The following is a 13746-nucleotide window of genomic DNA, read 5'->3' as shown; positions in this document are numbered from 1 at the left end:
TAAGTCAGATGGGCAGAATTCCTCTTACAGTTCGATTTCAAGATTGTGCACTGCAAAGGCTCGGAGAACGAACGAGCAGACGCTTTCAGCAGAAGATCAGATCATCGAGATGCAGATTCTTCGGATATATAGAACATCTTCGCCCAAGACGAGTCAGGAAATCTTGTTAATGCATATAGAGAACTGAATGCTGCTCTCAGGATAGGATCCTCGGAAAGGGATCCAGAATCAATGACTCTGAACGAACAAGATAACTATATCAAGAATATATATAGTGCACCAGCATACGGGCATCAGGGAGTTAGAGCAACCTATGAATGTATCAAGAGATACTGGAATCCACCAGGCCTTAGGAAAAGGATTGAAAGCATTCTACAACAGTGCAACAGCTGCAAAAAGAATAAGGCAGAAAGATACAAGCCTTATAGACTACTGCACTCCTTATCAGTACCTACGACTGTTTGGCAATCCATTAGTCTAGACTTTATTATCAAGCTATCTCTCTTATAAGAACCCTTAACTAAGATGCAATATAATAGCATTCTAGTAGTGGTTTGCAGACTGAGCAAGTATGCTTACTTTCTTCTCTACAAGAAAAGCAGTATAGCAGAGGAACTTGCATATGCATTTCTCAGAACAATTATTGCTAACTACAGCACGCTAGAGAAAGTGATCTCCAACAGAAATAGAAAGTTCAACTCAAAATTTTGGACTTTACTTATGAAATAGCTCGAAACATATTACAGAATGTTTACAGCATTTTATCTATAAACAGATAAATAAACAGAAAGAATGAATCAAGTTGTTGAATAGTATCTATAATACTATATCAATCAGGAATAGAATAACTGAGTTAATCTGTTGCCTTTCGCATAGTTTGCTTATAATAGCGCAGATACGAGCACAACGAAGAAATCGCTATTCTTCGTATTCTATGGATACAATCCAACAGCTTATTATGAAGTACTGCTAGGAGCAGATGCAGAAGCTGCAGACAAAAGGGTTAAGAAGATCAAGAAAGTTCAGGAAGAACTCCGATCAGAGTTACAATTCGTCCAAGAACGAATGATGCAGTATACAAACTCCAAAAGGATTGAGAGATCAATCCTATAGGAAGGAGATAAGGTTTACCTACTTCGGAAAAATATCAAAACAATCAGATCTAGCAACAAACTCGATTACAAGAAGTTAGAACCATTCAAAATCTTATAACAGATCTCCTCAGTTAACTACGAATTAGCATTATCTCATGGGATGAGGATACATCCGGTTTTCCACATCTCACTACTGGAACCAGCAGTACAGGAAACACCAGCAGACAATACAGCAGAAGTAGAAAATAACGAACCAGAATATAAGATAGAGAAGATCCTCAAGCACAGAGATACAGACAACACAAGGGAATATCTCATCAAGTGGAAAGGTTACCTAGCAAGTGAAAATTCATGGAAACCACGGGAGAACGTTGAAAACGCTCAGGAAAAGGTAGCTGAATATTGGAAAAGGAAGGCCAGCACCTAAGACAACCGCTCCGGCCCGGAGAGGAGCCCAGAGCTCACCATCTCATCCAAAAACCCAGACTAATCCACCACTGCATTCCCCACGTCCACGGAATTCCAGTCAAAACTCTCAAAAGAAGGATCTCCAGCAACCACAGCAGATTCCTCTGCAACCATAGAACGAACCCCAGCAGCAATGCGAGCTCGCTCCTCCTCAGCCTCCTCACGTTCCAACTCCTCCACACTGGAAAAGCCTCGACGAATAGCTTTCATCATCCTCTCAAACCATAAACGCTTCTGCTTCCGCAAACATCCTACCTCCGCAGCAGCATCGCGCAGCCGCTCCTCAGCACTCTCGAGTTAGTTCTCCAGGCGTTGGTGCTGAACGCCTATCCGACGAATTTCCGCTGCGCTCAACCCTTGAACATCGCACCGAGAGCGACCCAGGCGAACACATTCAGCGCAGCAAGAGGAATTCTCAACGGAGACTTGACAAGACTGAATACTACGACCCTCGCAGAAGGAACAAGAAGGCATGGTAATGGCGTTTTGAAGAACCAAGGAAAGAAGAGAATCCTTTTGTTTAGTCTTCTCGGCACGAGAGCGGGATTTGTTGATTCTGTTCGATATCTCAATTAGGAAGGCAAGATCACGTATACGGAGGACTTGCTAGAATACTTACAAAAGATCGTTGGGAACAACGACTGATAGGAGGGAGATGATGTTATGACCCATCCAACATGCAGATCACAGAACAGATCACGGGTAACAGGGACCAGGCGTCAAGAACTCAACATCCTGACAAAGCATTGATTACATAATCCAGGGTTAGGGTTATGGGCACGGCCAATCAGGAAGGATAGCTTCGGATATGTGCTATTCAGAGCTAGCAGGATAACTTGGATATGTTGCTATCCAACATATCCATACTAAAGAGCTGGATATATAAGAACACGTTCATTACCATTAGATAGATTCAGTACATAGCTCTTCAGTTGTCAATCTAAGTATTCAGTTTCATACACTGAGTAGCCCCAAAGGCAGTGAACACTTGCATCGCTTATTAGGACTTGTACGGTTCCGTATTCAAGGACTTGACACTTTGACACCGCTCTTGTTAGCATAAACCCCTTCGTGTACTTAGGAATCTTCGGATTGCTGCAGTGCTCATTACACCTTATATCTTGCCGTTTGATCGTGCCCACCCTGCATCAATCGCGCTTCCTGCAATCGGCCAACTAGAAGTTGATGAGAAATCACTTTTACCACGTAAATATATTCTCCTGACCCAAGACCAAGCCTCGAATTTTAATTAGAATCGTTAGGAACCATATGCACACCGTTATACTCCCAAGGTTGCTTCCGCTTCAGAATGTATATTCGCTAAGTCTACATTAAGCTTGCTGATATTCATACTATATAAGGTGATTGCTATGCTATGTTCATTCTGAAGATCTTAAATGAGTTGCTCTTGTTAGGATTTATTCATAATTCTGTAGAAGAGAGCGAAATCTGAAGCTCAGATGAGATTCCTGCATATTTCAGTATTGGTTCCATATGGGAAGGGGCCAGATGCGGACGTGATTCGGTTATCAAAGTGGATATGATTGCTGGTTACTATTTGGATGAGTTGAATAGTGATATCACATCTATTGCTGCTGAAGAAGCTCTGGTTTCGCAGACTGAGTGGAAACGCAAGCAGTATGCATAATATGCTGTTTATTATTGTATCGCTTTATTCTTCTATTACCCGAATCAGTAAACTTAAACCCTTTATAATAGTTTCTATCAACTCTAATTATCTGCTTATCTCTTAATAACTGCTGAATATTAATAATTCTTGTAAATATCGAGTATAGTTATGCTTAAGAACGTGCTATTATAATAAGTGCAAGCAATAAAGAATGGATATTAGAACAAGGAGCTGTTCCTCTCGTTCGTAAAGCACGCTATAGATAAACTAACTTCGCTGAGTATATATGGTGATGAAAGAGGATTTCATTACAAGCTTATAGACTAAGTATCAGCTAGTATTCTCGGATTAGCATCTACTTAACTCAATTCTCAATCTAGAATAATAGAATCTATTCTCAAGCTAAGCAGTTCTATCCTGTCTTCTCTTCAGATCTCAGCTTATCAATATTTAAATATAGCCAGCAATTGATTATTGCAGCAATAGAGTTTGCAAGATGTATTCAAGTTATCTGCTTATATAAATTGCAGTTCAAATAATGTGCTTTCAAACTGTAGTTAATTGTGATCTCTGTACCACTTTGAATATTCCGAAGTGCTTCAATAGCTAATATCTTTCGACTAGATATTCTCTTTATCTTCAGGCTAGCAACTGCATGTTCAGCGCATGTATGATTCAAAAGTTGAAAGCAACTGCTTGCTTTCGAGCAATCGATCTAACAGTCAGTTATATCAGCAGCTATATCGTGATTGCATGTTCCCTGAGGCATAAGCTTGCTAGTAAGAAAGCTTAGGAGAGAATCGCTGTGGAAAGCAACAGTATTGCATTGATCTGAGACTGCCTGAAGGCCGAGCCCCTTCCCAGCACATCTTTTGATCCTGATATTCTGGCTTGGCAATGTCTCGAAGCAATAGCATGCTGATTCGTTACAGAAATTGCACTGCGCCCCGATATCTGATAAAAGAGTTGGATCTTGTGCTGATCCCGGGAAGTCTTCTGGGTGGAAAGTATTTATGCGTAGAGATTCGAATGGCTGTAAGTAGGATAGCTTCTCAGTTTCTGGCAAATCTTTGACAGAGTGCAATCTTGGAGTTTCTCATTTGAAGTGGATATCATAACCTCCAAGGCTTTCTTGGAACGCCTTGCTGACTGAGCATAATGAAGTTATGTATTCGTTGTTCTGCAGTAGGTGATGAAATACCTGAAGTTTATAGTTACTCAGATCGAGCTTCTTCGTTGATTCTTTGCAATATGCAAGGGCAAAGCATAGCAAACTATCGAATTTCGGAGAGCAAAGTCTCAACTACTTCTTGCCTTGCTAGATGTTATAGTTGTATTGATTTGTGCTCAGTCCGGTTATTTTCAAAACATCCTGCTTTATTCTGCTATTCAATCGATGGCTATCTTTTCTTAAGCTGGCACATAGTTGAGCTATCAGATACTGGCGAATCCGTGTTGTGGCTAGAGAGACTTGCTGATGCCTAATGAGCACGAGGTGCTTAGCTATGCTGAGAAGTTCAGAATCCTTGCTGTATTGCAACTTGTTGTACGAGGAGCTGCGTAATAGCTGCAGCGAACCTATAAGCACTCTCCTCGTATTGACTAGTTCGCAGAATTTGTTGATAGTATTGTTGTCTTTGATTGCTTTGACTAGTTCAACGGCCTGATGAGTTGGGCGTAGCTCGGTGGGTATTTTGTTTCTCATCTTCTCGAAACGAGCTCTTATTCGTCTTGACTGATGCTCAACCAGAGGATTATCTGGCGCTTTCCGCTTCAAACCGTGCTCCTGTAGTAATTTATCGGGAGTATCAAAACGCGGTTCGAGATCGATAGTGCTGGACTCGATTGAAGGAGACGGAGCAGACTCAGACTCAGCAGACTCGGCAGACTCGGCAGACTCAGCAGACTTGGCAGACTCAGCAGACTCGGCAGATTCAGCAGACTCAGCAGACTCAGCAGACTCAGCAGACTCAGCTGCAGAAGACGGAGCAGGAGAAGCAGCAGGAGGCACGATCGAGAGGGGTGAACCATGCGATATGGAGGCCGAGGAATCACCAGACAATAAAATTTGAGCTTGGCTTAACTCTTCGATGTTTACAGAGCTGGGCTCAGCTGAGGTGCAGGCTGTTGTAGGCGCTTGAGAAGCATGAACGTTGCTGGAGGGATATCCATGCAATATCGCTGTCACTGGTATCCTCCGGGTGCGAACGCTTCTTGCAGTGAGCGCTCTGCCTTGTTCCGTGCTCCGGACGTTCTTGTCACTCACAACTGCCGAAACCGTCGGATATCGTAGACTTGACAGGCCATACTCGTTGCATGTCTTGGTCGGCGCTAGAGCTGGCTCGGCTGGAAGCACAAAGTTGATCGATATTGCGAAACAGGTAGTTAGATTAACCACAGCATAATATTGCCGCGGCTCTGTAACTACCAGATCGCTAGGCTCAGCACAAAACAACTGATATTGAATATCCATAGCATTCAGCGTTTTAGTATCGACCAAGAGACTTTGATGATGTATCCACTGATCGCATTTTGTAATAGAATCGGTGCAAGATTGTTGAATAAAGTCTTCGAATAGCGTTATGCTGGCTTCTTGAATTATAATCCAAAGCTTGTAACCTTGAATCGTCAAGTTGCATGATCGCAGCCTCGAATCTTCACAATGAAATGCTATTCCTGAGTCTTTATTGCCAACGTGCTAGTACATCGAAGTAATGCTATCCATATGGTCTAAGTTGCGAAGCTTGCCCGGGTGGAGAAGGTGATCGAAATGAGTAGTGAGCGGAGATCCGATATAGTAAGGGATTTTCTCTGTCGGAGGAGAGCGAACCAGTTGGCAGAGATGATTCTGGATTTCGCTTTCTGTTGGCATCTCAACTGGTAATATTAGGTTGGGAAACTTCCATTTTGAGCAATTGAATCGAAAAAGATTTGCGAAGCTCTGTATTAATGACTGTCCGTACTCCATAGTTAAGCTTGCCCAACCCTTGGGTGCGTGTGGTATGGCTTTGATAGTGCTGGAGATCGCGGCAAGGCTGAATGTCGGACTCTCAAGGCTGATGATTTTGATGAGGCCTTTGAAGCCGCGCTGCTGAACGATGCCAGAAAGGCTGTGCACCATGTCTGGGCCCATTGCTTGAGCAGGCAGGCTGTACAGTGAGTCAGTGCAGGCTTGAGCAGCATCTCCATCGCCCTCGACTGGCGCTACATTGATTAGGGCGACGATCTGATTGCCATTGTCAGCTGCGTGGGATTGGCTGTTATAAGCACTTTCCGCGGTGTACTTATACTCGGCGACGTTGCTTCCAACTGAGTAAGCCGCTCACTGAATAACTGTACAGTGTTATCAGCTGCTTGATGGATGCGAAGTCTCAATTGCTTCTTGAGAGCCGAGTTGTGGCTTCGAGTGAGGCGCTGGTCTTGCTTGAAGATGGAGTTTAGATCGAGGTCTGTAAGTGATTCGTGAAGCTGCAACTCCATCTCGGCGATGATATCTTGGAAAATGCGTTGAATTTCTTGAAGATGAGTGCTAGAAGCTATCTTGTCTCGTCAGGATGGGAAGAGTGATAAAGTCTGCAGATTTGAGCGTTACAACTTTATGACTATGGACGTGGCAGGTTTCTGGAGCAGCCGTCTCGGTGTTACGACTCAACAGAAATAGGTTACAAGCAATGTTGTTATGACCCATCCAACATGCAGGTCACGGAAACAGGTCACGGGGACAGTGGACTTAGGAAGTGGCACGTTGTGCATGGGCCACTAACTGAATCTACATTAGTGATCCGTGCGCGGTATGCGGAGACTACAGAACCAAAAATACGGGCGCAGGAGCTAGACCATTGTACCAACCGATGCTTAAAACTAGATCGCAGTACCACATTGCTTGCATGCTGCAGGTGATGATGTTACTGATGATGATGATGATGATGATGATGGTGGTGGTGGTGGTGGTGGTGGTGATGATGATGATGTAGTTGCTGTTATTGATGGCTAATGCATAACCAGCCTGTTATTCTGTTCTTGTTACTAGGTGATGATGATGGGCTAGCAAAATTGGAATGCAATATATAATCAGGTTTTAATGATTTTCTAATATGAGCACTTTGAAAACCAGTAGATGCCTCAGAGATTTGCAAGCATATATTATAGAATATGAATCTTGTAATAGTATTCAGTCTCGAATGTTTATTGCAATATAAGCTGCTGGTACTCTGATATGGTAGATTTCTATTTCCAAGAAACTCTTTGAGCTTTATTCCCTTCTTTTCTGTATAGACTGAAGGAATCTTTTCCCTAAGCCCTTTCCAAAGATCTTGCTTATACTATCCTCATCAGGATACTCATCCTGCAATATAAGAGAACTTAATATCTTTGAACTTGGCTCAATGGATTGCCATAAGCTATGATTCCGAACATCAATATGAAAGAAGCATCTAGCAAAGTTCTCTAGATTTCCAGCAGATATAGGTATCCGTGCATAGAATTTATCTTGATTATTGTTCAAAATGCAATCTGCTGATACAGGGTAGGCATATGCTTTATCTTGGGCATCAATATGAAAAGGAATCTGAAGTGATTGTCGATTTTCAGGGAGTTCTGTAAGCACTGGGTACTGTTTGAATGTAGTTGGTTGCAGAGCTGAGCTCTGAGTTGTTAAAGCTGTATGCTGTCTTTTGTATGGCGTATCCTCTTTGTTAAAATCACGGCGGCGTTTCGATGGAGTCGCACATCCTTGACTCACGTCTGAATGCTTCCGGAGCAAATGAGTTGCTGGGATCTCAAGGCTCATTGGTAAAGGGAGCAAAGCATTCTGAGGGGCAGCAATACTGTACTGCTGGATGTGTGGCATGCTTTTTCGGCCGGAGCTAGGGGAGGGATTATATGGTACTGAGTCGTCTTTATGCAAACCAAAAGAAGTTGTTAGCTTGAATCATCATTTCGAGTAGAATGGATGGTACTTACTTAGGGTTTTGTTGTTATGCGATTGCTTCAAGGGGCAGAAGAACCTCTTAAGCTTATACTCTAGAATTAGAAATAGCTAGGATAGTATGTATGGATTGAGGACACTAATGTTGATATGAATATATGAATCTCCTCTCTGGTCTTCGCCTTGTACTTTCTATGAGTGAACTCCTTGGTTGCACTTTGTTTTCCACTATTGCTTCGATCAAGGGAGTTTCAATAATTCTCCCTTTTCTTGAACTGAAGCTGGAAAGGATGGGATCTTGAATATTCTGATTAGATATAGTAAGCTCGGAAAAAGCAAGATCGATATTACTGACAACATCTGGCTTTCATGTTCCTCTTCTATAGTCTGTTGCATCTCCCGAGTGGCGGCACTCTGGCTCTTGTTACAGCTATATTGCTGTAGTAAATCCATCAATATCTTCATGAAGTGCACTCGAGGCTTGTTCTGTTCGCTGGGAAGTAGTGGGTGGTAATGCTTCTCAAAGTAAAGGATAGTATCGGCGGTTTTGCAATGACTATGGAAATATCCTGTACTCAAAGATGTGTAGAGCTTGAGCAGGAGAACTGATTGAGTTTGATCATGTAGGACGAGATACTTGGGTAGACAACAGTGGCTTACCCTGCCTGCCTGGTTCACCTGCTCCCTTCTCTTTCATTCATACAGACTTGCATCTTGATTGCTCTGTAACTTGGGGCGGAGACGAGAATAGGAAGAACTATCCGGGAGAAGGATCACTACTTAATTCGTTAACCTGGCTATTTCAAAAAGGAAGGAACTTGGGAAAGAACCTGGGAGGAAGGAGCAATTCTAAATGATTCCCTGGTAGCAGCGCTTCTTCAAAATAGCGATCAATTGAAATCCCAACCTCTGTGCATTAACTTCTCTGTTTAGTTGCAGCTGGAGTGAGCACTTCGATGCGCATGCTGGATACAATTCATTTGTTTAGAGCGTGCTTCTGCAGCTAAAGAGTTGTTAAGTGATGAAATACCAACTTAGCTAGAGATTCCTGATCGTGGAGATGCTAAGATCCAAGTTAGCATAACCCTTGGATAGCATCAGCTAGAGCGGAGCTAAATGCGAATACAAAAAACGCTTGTAATGCAGATAATACTGAAAATGCTAATAGCGCAGATGCTAATTATTGCTCTGAAAATCGTATGATTAATATGGAGCTAAATAAGAATACGAAAGATGCTTATAATGCAGATAACACTGAAGATGCTAATAATGCAGATAATACTAAAGATGCTGATTGCATTATTTTATTGCTCTGAATGTGGAGCTAGGCGCGAAGCTTAAAGCGAGAAAGGCGATGCTAATGATGTAGAAGACTCTGCTTGCACTGTGTAGAGATCTGAATGTGATGCCTGAATGGAGGGATAGCTGGAATGCAGGCTCAGCAGTAGCTGACTAGATGGGTATAAGAATATTCACAAGCAGACAAGAAGCTCGATACTTTCCTAGGTACTCCTAGGTTTAGAATGTTGAATTTGTGTAGGGGAAAGTGAGGGAGGGGGGACAACGTCTGAGTAGGGAAATCAGGGTCAGGAGGGCTGAGACCTACCGGTATCGACTTACGCACGTCAACGTCTACCGATTTAGCCCGATTTAGTATAGTGCTAAGCAAGCACTTAAAATTCGCAAGCTTCAGCAAGTGAATCGCCGAAGTTCTGCCTCTTTACCCTGGCTGTGATAAACCAATGAAGGCTGTCGCGAGCTAACTCTCATGTCGGGGCTGCTACCGGGCCGCTACCTAAAGATCTTAGCTTGATTGTGCTTCTAACTGCGGAAGCTGGCGCAAGGGTGATAATCTTTGCTCAGCTTATACCCGTTTCAGGTCACAGGACGGGCCACACGGAACAGTGGACCAGATATCAGGATTCAACATCCAACACGGTGCTTACATAACCTAGTGTTGCATTACAAATTCAGCCAATCAGAAGAGGACCGCAAGGACTGCAAGCAGTTCTACTGATCTAACTGTGGACCGCAGCGACTGCTATTGACTCTGGCAGTAGACTGAAGAGCAGGGGGGTTTTTACCAGAGGCTGTTGATTATTGATAATCTGAGAGTGAGGTAGAGTCAAAATGCACTGTTCTCCTTCGCTAAAGTATATAGATGCCTTCGTATAATCTAGAATGCTCTTCCTTTTCCTTTTCTTTATCATTATCTCCTTTCATTTCTCAATCATGGCTTACTTCCATAGTGAACTTTTTTCTATCACAGATAACTTCGGCAAGCAAGTGCTGGATTGCTATGAGCTGCGCTGTTGCTGCCCTGAGGATCAAAAAGTTCAGCTGCTAGAACTAGTGCTATATGCTTCGAGTAGATATGCTCGAATGCTTTAAGAAACAAACTGTAAGTTATCTGCCTTTATTCAGCACAGCTTCTGCTGATTCTCAATACAGAGATATTAAATGCTGAAAAGAACTCAATCTCCCTCGATTGCGATATTTGTTCCACAGGGAATCCAGAATTCCTGTCAGATGAGAACTTTCACTATCCCGAGCATGAGAATGTGTTTTCAATCGACAATCAACACTCCCCCCAGATACGAGCATCCTCTGTTGCCATTGCCAATCTCTTAAGGTTCTTTGATATAATAATGTTAGGTGCTGAAAAGAACTCAACCTCCCTCGATCACGACATTTGTTCCACAGGGAATCTAGAATCTCTGTCAGATGAGGACTTTCACTACACTGAGCATGAGAATGTGTTCTCGATCGACAATCAACACTCTACCCAGATACTGGCATTTGCTAATGCTGAGACATCATAGTTTCATCAAGAACCTTCTGAAGCATTGGTCTGCTGTAATGATTCTGAAGATGGTTTAACTAGCGATTCGTTTGTTTACTATTCTATCTCAAATAACTCCGAGACAACAGTCTCAGCATCAGTCACCAAAGTTTTACGAGCGAAGGGGTTCCGTGGTTGGATTTCTGGTATATGTTGACGTTTGAAGCGAAAGTCTTCGAGTCAGTAGAATAGGGAAGCTGGTGAAACTTTAAGCAATGTACTACTTTCTCTTCAATATACTTCTACTTGCAATGATCCCTTACTCCGCTTCTTAGCCACCCTTCCTTGTAACTCGCAGTCCCGGCTCAAATGAACACACCGGTAGTAGGAACCAATCGAGTGAGGTTCTGGAACCATGAACCGACTACGAAGAAGCGAAGCAAGCCAGACTAAGGCCCATCCTGGTGTGGAGCACGCGAGGACGACAGACGGCAGCTCGGAAACACGACGACGCCTCAGATATAACACCGAATACTGACCGGGCGAGTCCTTCGTCGTACTTCTGATCCTCCTCAGAGCTCGCTCCTGACTGCCCAACGACGCTATGATCCCGCAGTCTGTCTTCTGCGTTCCCTTCGAGGTAGCGCAGAAACGGGCCGGCTGCTGGATTCTCGGTAGTGGTACCAATATCAAGGAGATCGACTTCAAGGTTGCCAAAGACAACCGACAAGGGGTCAGCAAGAAATGTCTCCGCATCGATTTTGTCATACGCTCAGATGGGAAGCCTGTTCTGCGAATTACGAACGAGTTGGAGAACGCTAAGTTGTGCATACAATATAGCGAACATTCTACTGAAGATGTTATCCATCTCGCCAAAGGGAACTGGAATGAGATCGAGAAATCCGTCATCATACGCCATTCGAAGTTCACATTTCGCATGTGGCTTCCCTCTCGCACCCGTCGTGAATTCCAGCAATTTATATAACATATCTGAGAACTGGATCATCCAGTTGTTACGAAGGCTTTGGAGTATTGGCCTCCGCTCGATAGCGAACCAGCCACTGTTAACGAAGCATCCTGCATCTCAAGGGATGGCATTCTGTATACGAAAGTACCCGAGCTGGCAATTTGCGCAGCTCATGCTACAGAGACATCAGGCAGAGTCTTTATCGTAAGGAGGGTAGGCTCAGACTCAGTAACCCTCTGTGCTAAGGAAATGATCCTGCGGATAGGTGATGCCGCGAGCTATATCAGACGCTAGCATGAGCAGACTGAGAAGGAGTTCCAGTTGTATAAGCATCTCTCTCATGCAAGTTCTCCCTTCCTTCCAGTGATCAAGTTAGCTAGCGCCAATTACGTATTCAATCCGTCAACAGCTACATCTCGCCATTGCCATCGATATTGCCTACATGGCGAATGGGGCTGCTCCACTCTGGTTGATACTCGAGCATGTTCCGTTCAGTTTAAGTACTTACATCTGTGATCGACGCCGATGGCCTAAAGCACCACTTCCTCCAGTTATTCCTACTGACATTATCTCACAGATAGCCTGTTTCCTTATCTTCCTCCATGGGCAGAACCTTGTGCATAGGGATTTGAGCCTGCGCAATATTCGTTTGTCTCCCGAGAAGACGCGATGAATAGCCAAAATTATCGATCTGTGTGATTCGGTGCTAAAAATCCATATGAAACGGTGCTCTGGTACTCCTGGATTCATGGCTTCTGAGGTGTTGAACGGTTAGCTGAGTAATGAGAAAGTTGATATGTTCAGCTTGGGGATGGTCGCCTTGTATCTTCTTACGGATCTTCCATATAAGAAAGTGCCCGAAGGCAAAGAGATCTCGCCTAAGTATCAGGAAGAATGGATGCGAACAACAGCGCTTCCTATGGTGGATAGGGTTGGGGGGAAGTTCAGACCACTACTCAGTGAGCTACTTGCCTACGAGGCCAAGGACCGATGGGGCGCGCAAAAAGTCATCAATTATTTCTGGCGGTTGGATAAAGAATTTAGCTCTGATAGCCGGAAGCGTTCTGCGAGCTCTATACTTTGTGTCGACGCCAAGAAGCGTAGGGCGAGCACAGCATCCACCATCCGACCTCTGCGGGTCATCGAGGAATGAACACCGGCCGCAAAATCCTTTGTGACCGCTTCAGAGCAGAAATCCAGGCATGGCTTTACATCTCCATGCGCAGAGGCCTCTGGATCCTTCTTCATCCCTAAGGAGCAGGCCGATGACCAGGATTCCCAGGGTCTTACTTCTGTCCCGGGCACTCCCTTTGTCGATAGCGATTTCGATGCCGAAGTAGCTGCTGATGGGTCTTCTATCGAACTCAGGAGTAAGGGCGACATCACTTGTTACACTGAGGCTGTCTCTGACGAGGATTGAAACTTTACATTCACACTGAGTGGCTGGCTTCAACTATCAGACGGCAACCAGGAAGACTTATACTTGGCTTCAGGGGCAAACGTTAGCGAAGCTAAAGCGGATATCATCCAAAACCTGCAGCTGGGCCCGAGCTGGGTAACATATGCTAGCATTGATGAGACCAGCAACAGATCTCTATCTGCACATGAGCCTCAGACGGACTGTATGCAGGATATGCAGAAGTTGCAGCTGGATAGCTGGAGTACTTGCAAGAATAATGTCGGCAGCGAATGTAGGAACAGCATTCAATCCGTGAACAACCTGCACACTGAACTGGATTCTGGAAGCGAGGATGAAGAAAGGAGCGAGCTAGACACTCAATACTCTTATATAGCACAGAGTAGGTGCTTGAAGGAGCAGGGCAGGAGCCTGGCTACTAAGGAAATAACTACAACACATAAGAGCATGAGCATGCTTAG

The 13746-nt window shown here is 44.0% G+C and overlaps 3 protein-coding genes across 3 annotated transcripts; 2 read left to right on the top strand and 1 right to left on the bottom strand.

Annotated features, from left to right (window-relative positions):
• Positions 1-5890: 5890 nt before the first annotated feature.
• Positions 5891-8041, bottom strand: M406DRAFT_71386 (uncharacterized protein; the record flags this gene model as incomplete). The annotated part of the gene is made up of 3 exons (XM_040925419.1): positions 5891-6501; positions 7042-7198; positions 7934-8041. 3 exons carry the CDS (start codon positions 8039-8041, stop codon positions 5891-5893), a joined length of 876 nt encoding a protein of 291 aa, XP_040779293.1.
• A 3464-nt stretch (positions 8042-11505) lies between these two features.
• M406DRAFT_71385 (uncharacterized protein) lies at positions 11506-12541 on the top strand (the record flags this gene model as incomplete). Its single annotated transcript, XM_040925418.1, has 3 exons — positions 11506-11863; positions 11912-12072; positions 12278-12541. 3 exons carry the CDS (start codon positions 11506-11508, stop codon positions 12539-12541), a joined length of 783 nt encoding a protein of 260 aa, XP_040779292.1.
• Positions 12542-12664: 123 nt separating this feature from the next.
• M406DRAFT_71384 (uncharacterized protein) lies at positions 12665-13746 on the top strand (the record flags this gene model as incomplete). Its single annotated transcript, XM_040925417.1, has 4 exons — positions 12665-12968; positions 13095-13238; positions 13329-13667; positions 13730-13746. The coding sequence occupies 4 exons, from the start codon at positions 12665-12667 to the stop codon at positions 13744-13746; spliced, it is 804 nt and encodes a 267-aa protein (XP_040779291.1).

Source organism: Cryphonectria parasitica (assembly GCF_011745365.1).
Source record: "Cryphonectria parasitica EP155 unplaced genomic scaffold M406scaffold_2, whole genome shotgun sequence".
Lineage (NCBI taxonomy): Eukaryota > Fungi > Ascomycota > Sordariomycetes > Diaporthales > Cryphonectriaceae > Cryphonectria > Cryphonectria parasitica.
The sequence above is the reverse complement of the archived record's forward strand: the minus strand, read 5'-3'. Positions and strand labels throughout refer to the sequence as shown.